Here is a 21,311-nt window from a genome sequence, read left to right on the forward strand (position 1 = left end):
TTACAAATGAATTGCGGAAAAAAAAATGTGTTCTTTTAAGAGTACTATGGAAATAGCATCAGTCAGTCCCATGGTAAATATTAAAGTACCACGGTCACAGCGCTATTTTGTAAGGCTTGCACCAAAGATCTCACATTCCCAAGGCAGTTTTTGTGTGTACTTGTATCAAAGCCATTCGATGGCCTTTTTTGTACCACCAAGTTTTAGCAAATCTCCTCAAATATTACTTTGAAACTTTTGAAAGCTTTGCAAAAACCAACAGTGGTCAAAAGATTTCAACTCTTTTACTTCCGAGATGCTTTAGTAATCTTCCCTTCGTCATACGCGAGGGGGTTTGCGTCAGATTTCTCAAGCTCCCTATCTGCTGCAATTTGGCTCTAAGTCTTCCATGTCCTCGAATTCTTCGGACAAGTTCCCATTCTCTTCCCGTTAATGCATAGTACAAGCTCATCAGGTGTATTCATTTCTCCCTGATCCTCTGCTCAATTAGATCTCTTTAAAGCGCATTTAGCCCAGCGTCTGAGTGGCTTAAATTCACTCCACTTATGCAGAAGTGCTATGAATTGACGGCGAACGCAATCCTGGTGGCATTAAACGGTTTATGTGTGTTATTCCTCGGCTATAGGATGGCAGAGAGGGTTCTCTTGATTAAGTAAACCCTCTCGAATGAGATGGCGGGCTGTAATTAGCCCAAGCGGAGTCAAACGCCAGAGCTTTAAAAAGCAGTCACTCATCCCTGTTCCTTTATCTGTTTTGGAGAATAAGGTCTCCCGTGTGAAGTTCCTCGCTGGCAGGCGGTTGCTCCACGACTGGCTCGTAGTTCAGTGGTCGTGTATCTTTGTCGTCATTCGCTGACAACTAGCTTGTCAGGAGAACCTAAAACCTCCATTAAAAGTTTCATCCTATAATAGGTATTAAAAAGCTGTCTGAACAAAAAGAGGAATCGCCCGTCTTCATTAACTCACCAAGCCCTTATTAACTTTGATCGGACGACGGTGAAGTAGCAAATCAGCTTAAATTTACAAAGGTCAGGCCGTTGGACGCCAGCAAAGTATCACCCATTTGCTTGAGTCTGTTGCACCTTGCAGCTCATGGTTTGAAATGGAACAAACCAATTGTTAAAGGAAATCAGAATTTGTAAATGCCTTACGATTCCCATCCCTATAGTCATTAAGGCTGAAGATCCAAACATCAGCAGCCCATACAACTAGGGATGGGAATTATAATGTATTTAATGGTTATGCTTAACGTTTCAGATTCCTTCCATTAGTAGTTTTCAAACTGAACTCTAGTCTATTGCCAATTCGACTGACTCATAAAGCCTTTGAATGCATAGCCTTTCAAAGCATAGCCTATACTCCATTTGATAGCTTGCATGAACGCAAGTGGTCTACACATGCGCTCTAGAAAATTTAAAATTTCTCCAAAGTTATGATTGATAAAAATGTCTTTTTATTGTTTTAAACTAAAGTTGCGGCTATCTCATAACCCCTTCACACAAGCGCTTGTCTATGCAGGCTTCTGTTGTTGTTGCAGTCTCCGGTTTTTGTTGTAGTTGTTGTTCCAACTCTTTAGTTTCATTTTCAACTGTGAAACAACGGCCCGGGCCAGTGTTACCACCTTGTGGAACAACTGATTAGTGCAAAACAAATTCAACGCATGTGTTACCTGTGCGTACAAAAATCGTACGGTGAAGAAATTTGCATCATGCACACTGTACGCGCACCCTCGAATACGTGTAAAAAACAAAGTATACTCTTGGCTTAAGCATTTGATTCACTTGATGAACCAGATGATAAAAGTCATTTGCTTGGGAATTGAGTCTTAAGAGTCATTTGATCAGAAATCCGATTCACTTTTCGCACGTTATGTTTCTACAATCTTCCATCCAAATTAGCAATGTGTAGCACAGTTTAGAACCGTTACCTCATAAAAATTATTATTTCATTTTTTTATATTGAACCACATAAGATCTAGTTCTTATTTATTAGTATTTGTTTCACTAAAAAGAAGTGGCTCATAAGAATAATTTGTTCAGTAATTGAATTAAACTTGTCCAGCTGTATGTTTCTACAGTGTTCCTTCTGCATTAGCAGCATATTGAACATTCAAACACTATTACTTTCTGTATTTTTTTTAATTGAACCTGAAAATTTCAGAAAAGTATTTGATTCGCTATAAGGAAGTTGCTCATAAGAATCATTTGTTCAGTAACTAAAATAAACTTGTTGCGCTGTACTGTATGTTTCTGTGATGTTCTGTTTGCCTTACTATTTTTAAGAATTATTCCAGTTGGTCATGTTTTCCATAAATCTTTTGAAACATTAAATGGATGAATAGTTAAATGAACATTTGTCTTTGACCGTTTAAGACTGTAGCTTGGACGTTCAAAGTCCAACATCGATGTCTGTATATTGATACTCTCCATTGACTATCACAGTATCAAAAAAACATCTATGTGGTTTATAACAGTAAGAGTTCACAAGAACCATCATGCATTGTGATCAGCGAATCTTTTTGAAGCGTTGACTCTTTGCACATCACTCATTTCAATTCCCAGAAGCCTCTGTGGAACCAAATACCCTGAAACAGCAGAGGGGTTCTTCTCTGCGGCGATCCTAAACTGTTTGGAGAGGGTCTCTGCTTCAGTCGCATCGTCGCGCACTCATGTACCATGAAATGATTGAGACGCTTCCGTCAATGGCTTCATACGAAATGGTTTCGAAACAGCAGAGCGCACTGTGAAATGAAGTCCCTGCCGATGAATAGGGTGAGTCTAGCGCACAAACGTGAATAAACATGAAACCTGAGGCCTGTTGAAAGAGATGGGCCTCCTTATTTGAAAGAGGAGACGGATAGAAATAAAGAGAAAAAAGGCACCCCTGATAGTCCAGAGAGACAACCTTGTTGTCTCCTTGACAATTGAAGCGCCCCCCCTCAAACAACTCCCTTTTCACGGTCAATTTCACATTTATGGGCGCTGCGCTTGTGAACAAGTTTCAAACTGAAATTTACAAGCCGCTGTCACACTCGCTGCTATAATTGTGAGAATACTGGTGTTATATTTTCAGGGGTTTTTTCCCCTCAGTTTTACAGAAATTGTGAAAGTTGACCTTGCTTCAGTGTTTTTCCATTCTTGTAAATGCTTCTTCTGGGAGTTACACGGAGTGGTCTGATTTTTTTGCAGTTGCATGTTTCCTGAATTGCGGAAGACCAATAGCGAGTGTTACTCAGCGGCCTTGCTAACGACAATACGTCCCAGGAAAGCCACAGCATAAACATGTTCAATATAAATTAATTGATCTAAATGACAGCATTGAGATTCCATTCTGGTCTGATCATATCACAGCGGAGAAAGACTTGAATAATTATGAGTCATTTTAGCCCGTAGCAAGGTGCCACTTATGAACGAATCCTTTGAATCCGGGCGGACTTGCGACGCGAGCCAGTAAACAGTGCGCAGTAGAATTAATTACGCTCTTCTTTGTGCCGTTTCCTCGCTAATCGGGATCTTCGGCAGCAGAAAGATCTTTTCAATACATTTCTCCCGCCGCTGATGGTAAAGCGTGGAGAATATGGAAAAATGCTCATTTGCGCAGCGATAAGATGAAAGACACATCCCTTTAGCCCCGTTTGACTCTGTGCAGGAAATCATTCATTAATGTTTGTTAAGTATGACAATCTAGCCAGGCCAGATCTACATACTCCAGACGGCATCGCACGGAGAGATAACGCAGGCCAGCAGCAGCCAGAAGAGAGCACAGCCAGTTCCTGTAATGATGGGGAATTTATGGGCCTTTAAAGAGATAGTGCCGAGGCCTTCCACTAATCACACACTCCACCAGGGTGCTGGGTGGGATTTTGCTGGGATATTTTCCTTTTTTCTTGTCCGCACTGGAGGCATTTGAATATTTTTTTTATTATTATTATTATTGTAATCAGCTTCCGAAAGCTGCGTGCCACTGCAGATTATTGTGCGGAAAAGCGAAACTGTGGACTTTGTCGTACAGCTGTCTCTAGTTTTACAGGGAAATCTGTTTATTTAACAACAGTTCACTTTATAAAGTCCTCAATTACCACTGCTTTAAATGGAGGGGAAATATTGGCTTCCTAAGTGGCCACCCATCACCAAGCATAACAAAATTAGCACTTTATCTTCAAACTACACAGGATACATAATTCAAAAGTCCCCATTATTAGAAAACAATTCAACGAGGCAATTTTGTACATGTAATAGCTGGAGCCGGTTTTCTCTCTTTGCTCACAAGAAATGAAATCTTTCTTATGCGTAAACATCCACACAGAGGGTACAAAAATGTGTAAATTACTAACAACAGACATTCCTACTGTACATTTCTTGGAAAATGTTTTTTTACTCTTGATAAATGATACCCAAAACCCTTACAAAAAGTTCTGTGGTGGTACAGTGATGGCATCAGATATGTTGGACTATGCTACTCAAAGTGAGCATGATATGCCATTCATAACCAATTTTACTTCACAATCTGTTGTTTTCTCAGAATGAAACAGGATATTCATTCATGTATATGTATATGTATATGTATATATATATGTATATGTATATATATATGTATATATATATATATATATATATATATATATATATATATATATTAAGGAATATAAACAGTGAAAAGTTTATTTTCAATGAGAGCGATAAGCAATATTTATTATATTTATTATATTTAGTGTATTATTTTAGCCACAGTGATGTACAAGTGTTTACTATTAGAATACTTAATCTGTTTGCATTTTCTGCACTGATATTGTGAAAATCTGTGTATCATCCTGTGTAGTTCTGTGTGTGGTCATTCAGAATCTAGACAATATATTGGTCTGTTCTCTCTCTCCTCTCTCTCTCTCTCTCTCTCTCTCTCTCTCTCTCTCTCTCTCTCTCTCTCTCTCTCTCTCTCTCTCTCTCTCTCTTCCAGTTTATTGGGATTAGAAAGCTCTGATCTCCTTAAAATCACCCTCACCAGATTGACATTTTCAAGGGCTTCCTTGGTAGAACAATGCTGAGAGGAAGAAAAAAGCCAATATGACTTTGTGTCTACCTTGCTGCAGGAGCTGTTTGTGTAAATCGCCTATAAGCTTATTGACCCGCATGCATGTCAGTGCCATTAGACAGAACCGAGGAGCTGCGATCCGATTGGAAGATTTCTCACTAACTCTATCTTAATGTCTGACATATGCATTCATGGATGAACGCACACATGCAAACAACATCTTGCCGCCCAGATCAGTCTCTTAGCATTCTCTTTTTCTTTTTTAGACCAGTGAGGCAAAGGGCCGTAAACCTTATGTCTGTCCGTTTCTCTTTTGACACAGTTTTGAGCTCTGTTCTAAACCCCAGTGAGTTGTCCACTGTCTGCAAAGACAGCTACCTTCCGAGGCATCATCCTAATTGTCACAAGTGACTGATTTGAAATGGTTTTCACAGGCAGCAATTCATTCAAAAGTCATTCACACCCATCACACAAATAGCACCCCTCCCTATAGGCATTAGCATGTTGCTAAGCTAATGACTCTGTTATAATTAACGAAAAAACACATTGCACATGAATAATAGAAGATATGATGCATTTAAATCAGATATATTGTAAGTGCTCCCTAAAGATATGTTCAGTTGTGTTTTGAAGAGTTCTCTCTATTTTGGAATCTAATCTAGTTTATACGTTAAACTCGGCATTGTCTTGACTATTGAATTTTAGTTCATCTTATGATTTGTGATATATTTTGTAAATCGCTTTGGATAAAAGCATCTGCTAAATAAATGAATTTTAAGGTAAAATTGGAGTGTTTCATCACCAAAAGAGAGCAAATACAGTATGAGTGACCGGTCAAGTATGGAAGTGACCTTCTGGGGATTTTTATTTATCTTAATGAGGGCATGTATTTCAAGCTATATAAAAACCCACAGTGTGATGTTCATTTATGTCAAATACTGTACATTAGTTGAATCAGTTAAGTGAAATTGTTTCTAATTCTGAAAAAAAGCCTGTTTTTTTAACTATTTTTTTAAAATAAATATAAAATGATGTCAAATACAATGCGTTTTTTAAGAAATCAAAACAAATGAATGCTTTCATTCAGCAAGGACACTAAAATATTCAAAAGTGACAGTAAAGAAGTGTAATGTTACATTAGATTTTACATTTTCAACATTGATAATAATAAGAAATGTTTCTTGAGCAGCAAATCAGCATATTAGAAATGATTTCTGAAGGATCATGTGACACTGAATACTGGACTAATGATGCTGAAAATTCAGCTTTGCTTCACAGGAATAAATGACATGTTTAAATTATTAAAATAGAAAACAGTTATTTTGAATTGTATTTTGTGATCAAATAAATGCAGCCTTGGTGACTTCTTTCAAAAACATCTTACCGTCCCCAAACTTTTAAATTGAAAATTGATTGATTTTTTTCTTTCAGATTAATTGCCTCTGCATGTATTGTTCTCATTTGTAAGTCACTTTGGATGAAAGAGTCTTCTAAATTAATAAATTCTGAGATGGGAATGTTGGAGGCAAATATCTGGGTCTGACCATGTTATTTATCTGCTTTCTGAGAAGCAAGATGGATATTTACAAAAATTGAATGCAAGCGTGACAAAGAAACATGGTGGAATGCAAAGTTACAGACAAGGAAATAAACCTTTGCTGCTACTGTCATGTGCACATGACGAAAAAAAAAAAAACCTTCAGAACTATATTTTGCTGCATGTCGGCCCTCTTTGTTTTATGCAGGTAATTTCTGTCGCACTTTACCTGCTTGGCACAATGTTTTCCCTGCAGATTCCCTCCATGTTCCTGAAAGAAACTTCATCAAGCTGCCGTGACACTTGTTCCCTGCGAGGTTGCCTTGGCGATTGTGTTTAAAATGCATTGCGAACGGTGTTAGATAGAAGGCAGAAAATCCTTAATCACTGCTTAATTAACGAATCATCTTGTAGCTTCATTTCCTGAGCGGTAATTAAACAGTTCCAAGACGTTTCGTTACAGGGCTTAACATGTTCGCCGGAGATCAAGGTAGAGCCTTTAATGTTATCTCGCTGCCTTCCCAAACTCACTACACTGGAAAGGAACTGTTGATATTGCCTTTTGTTATCCTTATGGTAATGCTCAATGAGTATGCTAAGGAGCTTCTCAAGGCCTGACAATACAAATAGTGAGTGGGAGAGTGAGGAGGACAGAATGAATAAAAAAAGCTGAGCCCTAGCAGGAACTTGCATGCGGGAAAATAGGTCAGAATGACCTCATGTGCAGTAAGTAGGGCAGCGCGGCCCTCTCCTTTCGCCCGGGTGTGCAGAAGCAAGCAAGAAGCTGCGATCCTTTTGGCCATGTTTACTGCCTGCCTTTGAAGTGAACCACGTCTTAACTGGCTTAAACACACCGTGGCGAGAGAATTTGATCTTTAGATTAACCCATCTGGATGGACCAGTGTGTGTTTGAGGACCATGGTGAAGGCCGTTCTGCTGTGTTAGAGAGTCGCTGAGACGCTTTCATGAGTGGAGTGTGACTCCAATGCGAAAAAATCTATCTATCTATCTATCTATCTATCTATCTATCTATCTATCTATCTATCTATCTATCTATCTATCTATCTATCTATCTATCTATCTATCTATCTATCTATCTATCTATCTATCTATCTATCTATCTATCTATCTATCTATCTATCTATCTATCTATCTATCTATCTATCTATCTATCTATCACAAAAGAGTTTGAAGTGTCAATGTGAAGTGTTGAAAATACAAACTAAAATATGTTTAATGCTTCTACTAAATGTACAACTATTTTCTTTATCTGTTGTATTTTTCAGGGGAGGAGAATGGCAACAGAGAAATAGGAGAGACTGAGATGGAAACAGAAAGTGAGAAGAGCAGACACCCCCCTCTGGAGCCGGAGGAATGGGACGGTCCACGTAAGTGCATCATTTTATTGTGTCAGACTCAGTGTGCATTTGTTTGTTATATGACCATGCATTTTGGATTTGTCTTGTAATTGTGACTTTATATCTCAAATGTTCACTTAACATTCATTATCTGTACAGACAATATGCGGTCTGACTTATTCATTATCTGTACAGACAATATGCGGTCTGACTTATTCATTATCTGTACAGACAATATGCGGTCTGACTTATTTCCTTTTGGAAGCCCTTTTTCAAATCTGAAATTATTTGAAAAAAAAAAATAAAAAATTGTGATGGCATTAGAATTTTTTTTTTTCTCTCTCTCTTTTTTTTTTTTTTTTTTACAAATTTGTCGACTTTGAGGTCATCTATATGCTAGTATACTCTCAAATATGGCCAAAATTAACTTTTAGCAGATACACTATAAAAAAAAGTTGCTGCCTTAAATTTTTTAAGTACAATTAACTTTTCAACTTAAATTACATTAAACTAACTTAAAAAAAGTGGAAAATTGCTTAACTTATTTTGATGAGTTAAAGCAATGTAAAACATGTTGTTATAACTTATTTATCATTTAATTTTTACAGTGTACACACTTTAAAGAAATTTTTGTCAAATCAAGACTCTCTAGAATGAGAATGTTCCTCCCCCAATACAATGTGCTTAGCATTAGTAAGTAGTGAATTCAGGCTCTGATGTCAAATAAAGTCTATTGATTATGTATAAAGAACAAACACTTTGATTGACATGCGAAAGGAACTGTGAAAAGGAATGTGCAGAAGACTTTACATCATAAATAGGTTGTAAATAAATAAATAAGTTCTCCATTAGGCATTTAAGTAAATTTGCGATATAAAGTCACATGTATGAGATATATATAACGACAAAATGAACCAAGAATGTAGCTTGTTTTTGAGTTTTGGGCCTCCATGGGTGTCTTGGTTTGAGCGCCTATTGGTCCACGGTCCATCGTGGATTGGTGATCATCTCCTGAGCCCTTACTGTACGACAAAAACTTTTCGGATATTATATACTGGAGAACAGAAACTAGACAACAATATCAGAAAGGAATAAAAGTCCGCAGTGGCCCTCTGATATGATACTCAGTCTTGAAGGTCCAATCCAACACGCGATCATTCCTGGCCCTCCTATAACCGTTTAGCCCATTAGCTAGCGGCCAGTAATCACTTGTAAGCAGCTCATTATGACACGTTTTAAATGAATCCATCTGGGATCAGGGGATTTCAGACGCTCAATAGCAGGACATCTGAAGATATCCTTGACAAGGCCACCCGACAGAGGTAAAAGTCTCAGCTGTTTCTGAAGACTTAATGAGCTCTTGAATTACGAAGAGTGTTTTTTTTTTCTAACTTATGTTGAATTGTGATGTGGTCCTGCTTTTGATCACTGATTCAGTGACAGTGTTGCTAAAGAAAGAAGGCAAACTGAAGCACAGTAGTATTTTGTTTCTCAAGGTTAATTTAGCATGCTGCCAACTCAGTGTACCATGATAGTAAGTTTATAATGCACCTGATAATATATTTTATGAAATTATATTATTATATATTGTTTTTTTATTATTATTATTATTTTGTGCATTGATTGTGCTTTGTTCTTCCCATGCGACATGTACCATTCCTATATGTGATAGAATTTGTCATTTATTCACTCTCTTGTTGCTCCAAACCCATTTGAATGTGTTTCTTTCACAGAAGGAGATGTTATACTGAATGTCTTGATATTTTTCCATACAATGAAAGTTGAATTGCAGTGACCAAGCTCCAAAAAGGACATGTAAAAACACCATAAAACACTGTAAAAGTATGTGCTATTTTCCAATCTTGATGAAAATAAATGTTGTGATGTTATTTCCATCATGAGCTGCATCAATTTTTGATCAAGAACTTGAGTCGTACTGTATGCACTATGCAATATATGCCTTCAATATATGGAAAAAGCTGCATGAGTATTCTGCAAATGTTCTCCTTTTATGTTCCGCAGACGAAAGAAAGTCAAACGGGTTTGGAACGACATGATATGATGATGAATTCTATGATGATAGAATTTTCATTTTTGGATAAACTATCCCTTTAAGCTTCAATAGAAAGCGCACAACAGACGTAAAAACAGATATCTTTTCTTTCCCAAGAATCTCGCCTTACCATGCAGATTTTCCCTCGCCGTCTCTCAGTAGAAAAAAAAATCGTTTTTATCTGTCTTTTTTGCACTTCTTAAAAGTCACTTCATCAAAGTGATGGATAATACATCCAACAAGATAGCAACGGCAGCAATTACTGTTCAGCCGTGGCATCACATCGCAGAATACACAAAATATGATTCCCCTTTTAATGCATATGACCTCCAGAATTTATTGCAGGTACGTACATTTATAAGAAAGTGGATTTTGGCAAGTTGGCACCGGTGAGCCCCCTGGGGTGTGTATTTTATACTGACAGCGAATCAGAGTTATCAGCACCTATCAGATAATGCATTTATCATTAAATTTCACATTTGCATTTCAATCTGGAAAGGAAATGAGCATTGGCGGCGTAAGATAAGAGCGGTAGGGACGACGGTAATAAACGGTCCCTGTGATCAGGCAGCCAGCAGGGCTGAGGGGGTCAGTCACACAACGATGAGGGCAAGCGCATACAAAAAGAGGCATCATAGACCAGTTAGGGCTTTCCGGAAGAAAATGCTGAGCTTTAAACTCTGGCAGTGTGGTGGGAGCCTGAGCAGCCTGATCATCCATCCTGTGATGCTGAGAGAAAGAGAGAGAGAGAGACAATTCCCTCCCAATTTGTTTTGAATGAATGATTTTAGTTGGTTGTGTCGCTCATCTGTGAAAGTGTAACACAAAGAAGCATGTTCCATAACAACACTAGATTTTTACATTTTCTGATTGAAATGCGAGTGTTGCTTGAGGTCTCCAGATATCGGGTCCCTCCTTAAGTGTAAGTTTGTGATTATCAAATTTTTTTTCTGATATGTGAAAACACACAAAAAGCTGCATGATTTCTGGTGTCTTTCATGTTTGTAGTAAAAGGTTAGAGGCTTGTTCAAAAATGTTGCCTTAGCAAACACTGCTAACTAGTCTGAAATCATTTGAGAAGTTGGTGTGATATTTTCAAGTCATTTGATTTCACATTGATTTAATTATTATTATTATTATTATTATTTATAGTGCATGCTCATTTTGTTCTCTATTTTTACATTTAGATTACTTTTGTCATCATCTAACTCTTACTTAAATTTCATTTTTAAAACACTGACACACCTAAATATAATACAATCATATAAACAATAAATCTATTTTCATACTGAGTTATAATATTGTGATATCATTTAAAACAAATGATTTAATGTTTTAATATATATCCATGTATTTTGATGTATTTATTTTACATGTATTTATTTTTAGATTTTCCTATTTTAATTTAATTAGTTTTAGTAGATTGTACTACAGTAGTTGATGTAAAAGTGACTTTTTATGTTTATTTTAATTTTTATTTCACTTTTAGTTTTAGTTATTTTAGTACATCAAGTTTTAAACTAAATGAAAATACGACATTTAGCCTTGGCAATAACGTGACATAAAATACGTTTTTGTATATTTTTTAATTTCGGTTAACGCTAATTGTATTTCAAGTAACAAAAATGTTTTTTTATGCTGTTGGTTTTAGTTTTAGTTAACTAATAACCCTGCTTTGCCGAATATCCAGGTTACACAAGTAGAATCCTATAAGAAACCTTGATCAGTATAAAAGAACCATGAAAGTAGTCCATATGAATTTTGTGCTATATTCCAAGTATGCTGAAGTCATTTGATATCTTTGTGCGAGGATCAGACAGACATTTAAGACGTTATTCACTGAAAATCTTGCCTCTAGCTCTCAAACCTCATTCAAGCCACATGAGGTTGAGAAGATAATGACAGAATTTTCATTTTTGCCTGAACTATCCCTTTTAATCTAGTTTGTCAGATTAATCTCAATGGTGTTTTCCATATTTACCTCCCACCACGATCTCTCTGATAGCGCTGACGCTTGCTAATGCTGCTGATAATCTTGTTACATTACTCAGATAAGATCTATTCTACATGGCCCATTCGCTCCTCACAGAGACATTACTGTCAAACTCCGGCAGGAATGTGGATTTCTGGGAAAATAGAATGTAAATGAGAAAATCGCCCAACAGGAAACAACCCTCTCTGAATACAGGATATGACATCGCTCACACAGCCACATCGCTGTCTCTCGGGGAGCAGTACAGTGGACATTAATCTCTGCACGTAAAAACCGCATTCACTTTCACGTCATGTCTTCTTCTGAAAGGCCATTTCCCCCCTTTCATTCCTCCCATTGTGTTGGAAAAGTCAGATGGGCATGTTATAATTTTAAATAAAGATGGGATCACACCATCAAATATGAACATCTCAAATGACATGACGCCCTGTTCGCAGCGATTAAAAGCAAATTTATTTAGTTTAAGAGACCACCTTGTCATCGCCCTATTTATTTGATTTTTTACTCTTCCTAATCTGGACTCTTTGTTATTGCCCGGCTTAAGTTAAAATGCCTGATTGCGATCAGCAACGGATAATTCTTTAATTGTTCAGTGCGAATGGGATATTTAAGAGTACATCAAAAGAAGGACAGTATCTTAATGAAGAGGCTCAAACAGGTTCCTCCTGCTTTAAGAATCTCTTAAAACCAATTTCAGGATTTGCTTTAGGTGTAAAATGTTCACATGCTTCAATGTTAAAGAGGTCATGTCATGTCAAATCATAGGCCTTTTACATGGTACCTGTATCTGATTGGCCAAACTTTGCATGTCATTTTCCTTACACTTTAGAGGCGATGTGAAACATGAAACATGCTGCATCTCTGAATGAAGCTGTTGCTGTAATTTTGTGTTGCATAAGTGATTACTAATGAAAATAAAGCTAAGTAATAACACATTTTTAAGTATTATTTCCAATGAACAGAAATGTTTGTTTTAGTTAATAATAACCCTGTTTGGAGTGCAGACTTTGCAGCAATCTTTTGTTTTTGAATGAATCTTTTATGTGAGCAAATCATTCTTACTCACTGACTGATATTTTTCATCTCTTCTTTTAAAAGCATGTGACTTTCCATTGTTTGGACCTACTGAACAAGTTTTTTGAGTCTGAGTGTGGTTGACTAATGACTTAGTTGAGTGAGTGATTTGTGGACTCATTCAGAAGACACAAAAAGACCCTTTTCACCACCTACTAACTAGGGATGCGCCGATCCGATATTCAGTATCGGTATCGGCTCCGATACTGCCATTTTGGCCGGATCGGGTATCGATCAGACGAAGCCAATCCAAATCCGATATTGTGCGTATTACTATTCTGTCATTGTTAGGCTCCACAAAAGGCACAAATGTATTATAAAGCACTATAAAGTTTTCGTGAACTATATTATAAGTGTTCAGAAGCCATTTAATAGTCTAATATGAGGTAGAAATTAATATTTAAGTCGTTAAATTCAAGTTCACGTAAACTCTTTCCTCCGCTGCAGCTGTCAATCATTCTCCAGCATTCAAACAGCGCGTTCGGTTACGTCAGTCTACGCAATGAAACTCTCAACAAGATGATTCAATGTTAATATTATTGTACTTGATCTGTAGATAAAGTTCTATGGTTTCGCATAAAATGACTTTATCTTGCTGTTCTGTATTGCTGTACCTTAATCATGTTACTTTCTACCGGGTGTCTGTTGGATCTCAATGGAGTACTATGACTGTTCTTCACGCGCACAGTAACTGAAATTTAAAACTGTTAAAAGAAAAGGCTGAATAAACTATTGCAAAGATAGATACTGTATAATACACTACGCATCAATATGTATTTCCTCAGTGCTTTGAACTGTTTAATGTGGACTCGACGCGCTGCGCGCTGTGACTCGTGTTGCTTCGAGCGCATCATTCTGCACACGGGTTGTGCATAAGCGCTTTGTGCCGCACTGTATTGGAGCCTTTCGTATTATAATACTTTTGCGCAATGAAAGATTATTAATAGACTTTCTTGTTCTGCCCTGTCTTTCATATGTTGCTGCTTCAGCTGCGCTATCAAAAAAAAATATTCTTAATTTTATAGTAGGCTAGCCTACATTTTTAAAATCTTTTTGATCTTGTTTTTCATGAATGTATTTTACAACTATACAAATTGCAATGTCTAAAGTTTTACCAGATTTATTACTACACTTGTGATTTTTCTAGAATAAATTTTACTGATGAATTATCCACTAATCTAGTAGTTTATAATAGCATGTTTGTCATAGATTATGATCATACATTTTTTATTTGTTTTTCTTTATAACTAAGTTGTCTAGTCTGTATTAAGTAGATTGTGTTTAACACAAAATAGTGATTATCAGTTCAACACACAGAGTTACAGAAATTCTACTTGATTTAAAAAAAAAAACTGCACTGGTATCGGATCGGTATTGGTATCGGTCGATACTCCGAATTTTTGGTATCGGATCGGATCGGTTCTGAAAAAACTGGTATCGGAGCATCCCTACTACTAACTAGAGTAATGATACAATCAGCAGAAAGATTCACTGAACTAATCAGTTAACAAATGCCAATGCTGTGTTCGAAATCGCCCCATACCCTCATTCACTATTCCCTACATTACTCCACTAATATAGTCCTCTTGAAGGAGTGAATGAATACAAGTGAGTGAATTCGAGTGCGCCGGAAGGGTTGCTGATTTTGCCAAATGGCTGTCCCCTCAAATAGTGCCCTATTTAAGGGTATAGGGGGCGATTTCAGGCACAGCCCAAGTTCTATCATGAAACTCTAGATGGCGCTGTCTGGTGGGTCCTTAACAACCTGCTGACAATTGCATCATTGACTACGCGGCACAAGCTGACTGGTTCCTATTGCATCTGCATCCAATGAGCTTGCTGCTCAACTTTAATCAGTTTGCAGCATGCTTTCAGAGTTCATCCGAACCCTCCACCTTCCCCAGCTCCACCTGTAAAGATGTGTTATGGGTAATTTCATATATGCTTGCGTACGTCTTACATGCTCACAGCAGCGTGTCGTGTATATATTGACCGTAGCAAGTCCCGTGCTTGCTCTGCAGCAGCAATAACAGCAGCGGCAGCATTATTCCACCAAGATAAATACATTAACATTGTCATATCCACTACCATGCTAAACTCTTCCGAGAATTGTCATAGAAATTCAAAAGATTCAAGACACTTAGATGAATCAAGATGGTCAGTGAGAGGCTGAAAAATAGTCATATCTATATTATGAAAGATCTTGGCACAAAAAAAAGTATGATTTGACCCCTATAAGCACTCGTACAAAAGTTCGCTTACAGCTTCCTTCTAGTCCATAAGCATGTTCTGTGAAGGCAGGAGACCATCCCTGAGATGAAAAGAACGTTCACTCTGAGCTCATAAAGGAAGTGTTCTGTTATCTGCCCCTCCGTCTTCTTCATTCTCGCTCGTCATGGGCTTCTGTATATTAGTGGTAATAGCCTGTACAGCTATTCTGTTAATTATCTTGGACGTCTTTGATGCATATCTTGACACGCTCCTCAAGGCATAAAGAAAGTGCATGTGCAGGAAAAGAAAGGCAAGGAAGCTTTTATGCATTAATGAACTTCTTTTTTGTACTTATCACTACGTCTGCCCTCAAAGAGAAGCCTTTAACTTGAACTTAAAGGAGTTATATTGTGGAAAACAGACTTTTGGTCTTTCTTGCTTCGAGGTCTCTTATATATTTTTATTTAATATGTCTAAACATAATTTAAAAATGTATTATTATATATAATTTTTTATTATTTAAAAATATGTTTCATATATAAATTCAAATTGATAGATAATAATACATTTAAAACAGTGTTTATTTATTTTTTCTTATATTTATATTTTTTCTTTCCTGAAGTCAACTTATGATGTTAGTTAAGCACCAAAAGGATGTAATTTACTTTTAAAGGGGCTATATGCAACTGTTTCCCCAAAATAAACGTAACAATAGCCTTTTTATTTGACCATGTAAGACTCAAATATCTCCTGATGAGCATACTGACACCTTGTCAGCTCACAGTGGGTGCACCTATAAGCCTGTATCCTATTTTTCCTATTTTCTGTCGGGTCGGATTTTTCGCGCGCTGTCTGCGGATGTGACGTCAAGCGCGTTCATGTTAAACGTTTCAGATCACTCTGCCACCACCGCTAGTAAGCAAACAAACTTAGTTTCTCAAACAAAATATATGTATTTGACTGTTCTTACCTCTGTAAACATAATGTTGACTTCTTTGCAGCGGATGACTTGTGAAGTGTGCACGTACGAGAGCGAGCAGAAAGGAAGAGCAGTTCCATTTTTTGGCCACAGGTGTCAGTCGCGAGTTTAAATTTCAGAAAAAAGCATATAGCCCCTTTAAATTAGCATTTTGTACTATATATATATATATATATATATATATATATATATATATATATATATATATATATATATATATATATATATATATGAAGAGTTCAGATGCAAAAGCCTCTAACTGCCATCTGAAATTTTCTTCTAGAATGATCATTTTTATAAAGCTTGTATATTTAAGTTAAGTAATTTCACTTAAATGACAATTAATAGGTAATATGCATTGCCATTTAAGTGAAATTATTGAACTTAAATATATGAGCTTGATAAAAATGATCATTCTAGAAGAAAATGTCAGATGGCACTTAGAGGCTTTTGCATCTGAACTCTTCATATATATATATATATATATATATATATATATATATATATATATATATATATATATATATATATATATATATATATATATATATATATAGGCACGTTGATTTTCTGATCTTATTTTTTTTCCAGGCACATTTTACCAATTCCAAACCACATTAATCTTAATAATTACTATTAATTTTGTATTTAATCATTTATAAGCGATATTATCATCAATATAATTGTTCATGAAGGCTAGAAATGAAAAATGCCTTACATTCAGGTGTGCAGAATTATTAGGCACGTTTTCATTTACAGATAAAATAAGCCAAAAAAGAGATTTAACTAAGACTGAAAAGTCAAAAATTATTAAATGCCCATGAGAAAGATGCAATACTAATGCAATACTAGAAATTGCAGTTAAGGCATGACCATTGAACAGTGAAATGCTCATTGGGTCAGCAGGGTCAGACAAAAACAGGTGGAGAAGAAAAGTCCATCTCTGCAAAACGGACTTCAGGGTAGGAGATGGACTAAAAATGAACTAAAAATGAACTCCCAAAACTTGCTGTCAGATTCTGGAAGATGAATTCTCCAAACAGTGGTAGAAGAGGATGTGGTGCTGGTCCTTCAAGAGTCACTCTCAATCTGTCTGTCTATAAAGCTTATAAAAAATCAGTCTTCATGTATTTTACTACACTTCAGCTTGTGATTCTTATTAAGAGGTGGTACATTTTTAGGACTCTTTGCCTAACCTAAGTCTCTGAGTTCCTGACACCTTGCACTTCTGGAGACTCCAGGTAGGTTGCAGTTCTGGAAAATGGTGGCGCTGGAAACTAAAGGGTTCCTGATGGTTTCACACTTAATTCTTAATTAATTCTTTTGCAGTTAACATGTGTCTTTTCTTCTCCACCTGTGTTTGTCTGACCCTGCTGACCCAATGAGCATTTCACTGTTCAATGGTCATGCCTTAACTGCAATTTCTAGTATTGCATTAGTATTGCATCTTTCTCAAGGGCATTTAATAATTTTTGACTTTTCAGTCTTAGTTAAATCTCTTTTTTGGCTTATTTTATCTGTAAAAGAAAACGTGCCTAATAATTCTGCACACCTGAATGTAAGGCATTTTTCATTTCTAGCCTTCATGAACAATTATATATCACTTATAAATGATTAAATACAAAATTAATAGTAGTTATTAAGATTAATATGGTTTGGAATTGGCAAAATGTGCCTGGGAATAAAATATGATCAGAAAATCAACGTGCCTAATAATTCTGCACACACTGTATACAGTAGTAAACATTTGAAGTGGATCAAAACCTTTCATCAAAGGTCTACATGAAATTTGAACAATATCCGTTCTTGTCTTAGGACAACTTTGATTCACTTTTTTGATCCACTTCAAATGTTGACTATCTGCATATAAAATATTATATATATTCTGAGAATGAATCAGGAAATGATGATGAATGGAGAATCTTGATCATCCAATAAGCATTGAGTAACCCTCAGCTAGATCCAGTCACCTTGAGGACTGACACACCTCCTCCTAAGCTCAGCAGTGCCTGTCGGACACAGTTGGTTCTCTGTGGTCTCTGTGAGCCAACTGGACCCGGGCCACGATCAGAACACTGGCAGGTTCTGCTGAAGAAGCCCTGAAGTAAGAAAGGAGCAGGTATAGCACACAGACAGGCAGAAAGCACATATAGATTGCCTGTTCTCCGCTCAGCCCACCTGTACGTGGAGCTGACACTGTCCGCCCTTGACCGGACCCCCTCACCCGCACCAAACAATAGCCGCTTCAGCTTTAATGCACATATGTCATGCTAAGTGAATTTGTGGAGCAGATGGTCAGGATAGCATGGCAGGTGCCTCGGCAAATGTTTGCGTTTGCTGTGCTGCTATTTATATCGGCGCAAAACACAGCGGCACAAATATTTGAAAAGGCCATTGGGTGTTTTTTCAACATGCGTCACAATTATCAACGTGTCTTTTTTGTTCTTCCTAGCCCAAAACAAACAGATGGCAGTTATGGGTTCACTGCTGACCTTAGATTTCTGCGCAGATCTGAAAATACACAGCGAAAAGATGGATGAAGGTCTTAAATGAATAGTTCACCCAAAAATAAATATTCTGTCATCATTTTACTCATGTCGTTCCAAGCCAGGGTGACTTTTTTTCTTGTTCTGTGGAACACAAAAGGAGATGTTTATGCTACTTTTCAATCTAATGAAAGCAAATGAGGCTTCAAAAATGCCAAGAAAGCACCCTTTTCACTTGTTTTTTTTTTTTTTTAGAGAATGTGTGTTTATTATTAATGTTTTGAAGAAAGACAGTCATACAGGTTTGGAGTGGTTAAATGATACTGTACCATAATTAAAATTTTAATTATTGAATCCTTAAACGCATACCTCAGATCTTTATCTGGGACGTCATTCCCTTCATAAATTTTTTTTTCTAATACATTTTTTGTAGAAAGTGTATAGGGTCACTAGTAACCCAAGGTATGTAATAGTGTAAGTATATATTTTTTCTGCGCAACAATATTTGAATATCTGATTCACTCTGATGAATAGGTGCAGTTCACCTTTATTCCTTAATGTCTCTGATATCTGATACACAATAATGACTTGATGCTTCACTCATAATTACCACAGGCATTAAAACAAAAAAAAATACACTAGCTTAATTAGCAAAACTTGAAATGGCTACGTGACTTTTTTGCAGAACAAGTACAGTTCGTGATCAAATATTAGTTTCACTGTCACTAGATATTGTGCAGAAGCGATAGTTTGAAAACGAAAATTGAACACAATAGTTTTGAGATTGTGAATATGAGCCAGACACGGAATGTTCTGGTAAATAAGCTTTGACGAGGACAGTGATGAGGATAAAAAGAATCTGCTCAAATTGAGCCCTTCCATATTCCAAAAGGCAACAAAATATGCTTTGTTTTATTATTTTGTAATTGTTATTTGAAAAATCAAGAGAGTTTTATACAAAAACCATCCGAGAACCATTAGAGATCCACCCGTGTTAGATATTGATCTGGGAATATGTATTAATGATTGGTGAAACGTTCATTCATTTAAGGGTTAATGATGCCACAGTTTTAGCTTTTATTATCAAGTAGGAATATTAAACACAATCATAAATGTTACAGGAACAACACATAGACCATTCTAATCGCTCTGAATGTCTGTGCATCTCAACATATTTAGCAATGACCTAGAATCCAGGAATTAAACATTCAAATAGCTGCAACCGGCTCTCCATTGTCAGGCTTGTTGACAGCTTTTGAATTTAATGCTTTAATGCTGGGCCTTCAGATAAACATCCCACTGTACCCACAAAGAAATGAATCATCGACGTCCAGCGACTGACACCTGCTCGTGTCCAGCGACTAGTAAAGTTTCTCTTCCTTCCTTCAGCATTTGTATCTTTTCCTCTAATTATTCGCCAAAGTCTGTTAAGTCACGGTGCCGTCCGAGGGGAGGGAGGGGGGGCCCAGATGCAGATTAGGCTCCTGAAGATGAGGGTCTAAAAGGGATTTAATGGTAGAATGGATTAGAGAAATCCTTGTAACAATGTTAAATAATTATAGTTCCAGCCGAGATCAAAGCAGCATTGATTGAACCCCTCAAGCCTTTAACACAGAGAGAAGAGAGAGAAAGAGAGAGAGGAAGAGAGAGTCTTGGAAAGCAAAGATTGGTAAACTCCTGCTCGGGCCGCAGCGGCGCTACACATGTGGATTGGCGAGGAAGCGCAAGGATAAAAAGATGTATCCTTTAGGAGAGCTCCGTCTGGCTTTTGTCACTGTAGCTGGAGATCCATTTGAGAGGTCTGATAACGGCGCAGCCGAACTCGTGAGGGAACGCTGTCAGAGGCGCTCGCGCTGATACCTAAGCGTTTTAAGACGACTTATAGACAGACCGGAATTTAATGTATGCAAAGCACCAAGTTTGAGCGGAGGCTTTCAGTCGGAGTTGTTTATTTCCCATGTAATCAAGAAATTTTGACATGCCTGGCTGCCGCTCATTTTCCGAGCGAGGGTGTCTTGTTCGCTGCTCTCAGCCATCTTACCGCAGGCTTTCTCTGCTAGTCTCGCGCAGATAAGTGGTATTGTGCAAAATCAGATTGTTGTGACAATGCGGTACAGTAGAATTTGGTACTGAATGAGCCGGGGTTATGTAGACGAGGTGGGTCAAAGAATCGATGTATTTAAAAGGACCTGTTTGGATATAAATAAGGTGCGTGCGATTTCTGGCGATGTACCCGATGCCTGAATACCCGTTTGTGGGCTGGGCTCCATTTTGTGTTTCCTTGAGAAGGAGGGGCTAACATTTGGTACTTCACACACACTTAATGTGTACCACATATACTTACTGTGCTGATGAACTACATAAGCACAGATTAGTCCGAACTCTCTGCTTGTAGTCTTAAAGTGTCCTGATGCAAATTTCTCCACTGATCCGAGATGTTAAGAGGTTTAAGACCAATGACTTCATGCTTGTTATCAAATGGAATCAATCTGAAAATGAACAAATGGAGTCTCAAGGCCATGAACACATTATAATAATGCTGCATTCTTATTATTAAGCTAAGATGTTTCTATTTCACTGTTCAAATATAAAT

The 21,311-nt window shown here is 37.1% G+C and overlaps 1 protein-coding gene across 3 annotated transcripts in view; it reads left to right on the forward strand.

Moving 5' to 3' along the window:
* The window catches only part of zfpm2a (zinc finger protein, FOG family member 2a), a 169,614-nt gene that overhangs the window by 43,169 nt on the left and 105,134 nt on the right, over positions 1–21,311 (forward strand). For all 3 annotated transcript variants that reach the window (XM_081389580.1, XM_081389581.1, XM_081389582.1), the window contains one exon: positions 7,851–7,952. In XM_081389580.1, the coding sequence (XP_081245706.1) occupies positions 7,851–7,952 (102 nt within the window). The remainder of the gene's footprint in view (positions 1–7,850; positions 7,953–21,311) is intronic.

This window comes from Scardinius erythrophthalmus (assembly GCF_964197995.2).
Source record: "Scardinius erythrophthalmus genome assembly, chromosome: 16".
In the NCBI taxonomy this organism is placed as follows: domain Eukaryota; kingdom Metazoa; phylum Chordata; class Actinopteri; order Cypriniformes; family Leuciscidae; genus Scardinius; species Scardinius erythrophthalmus.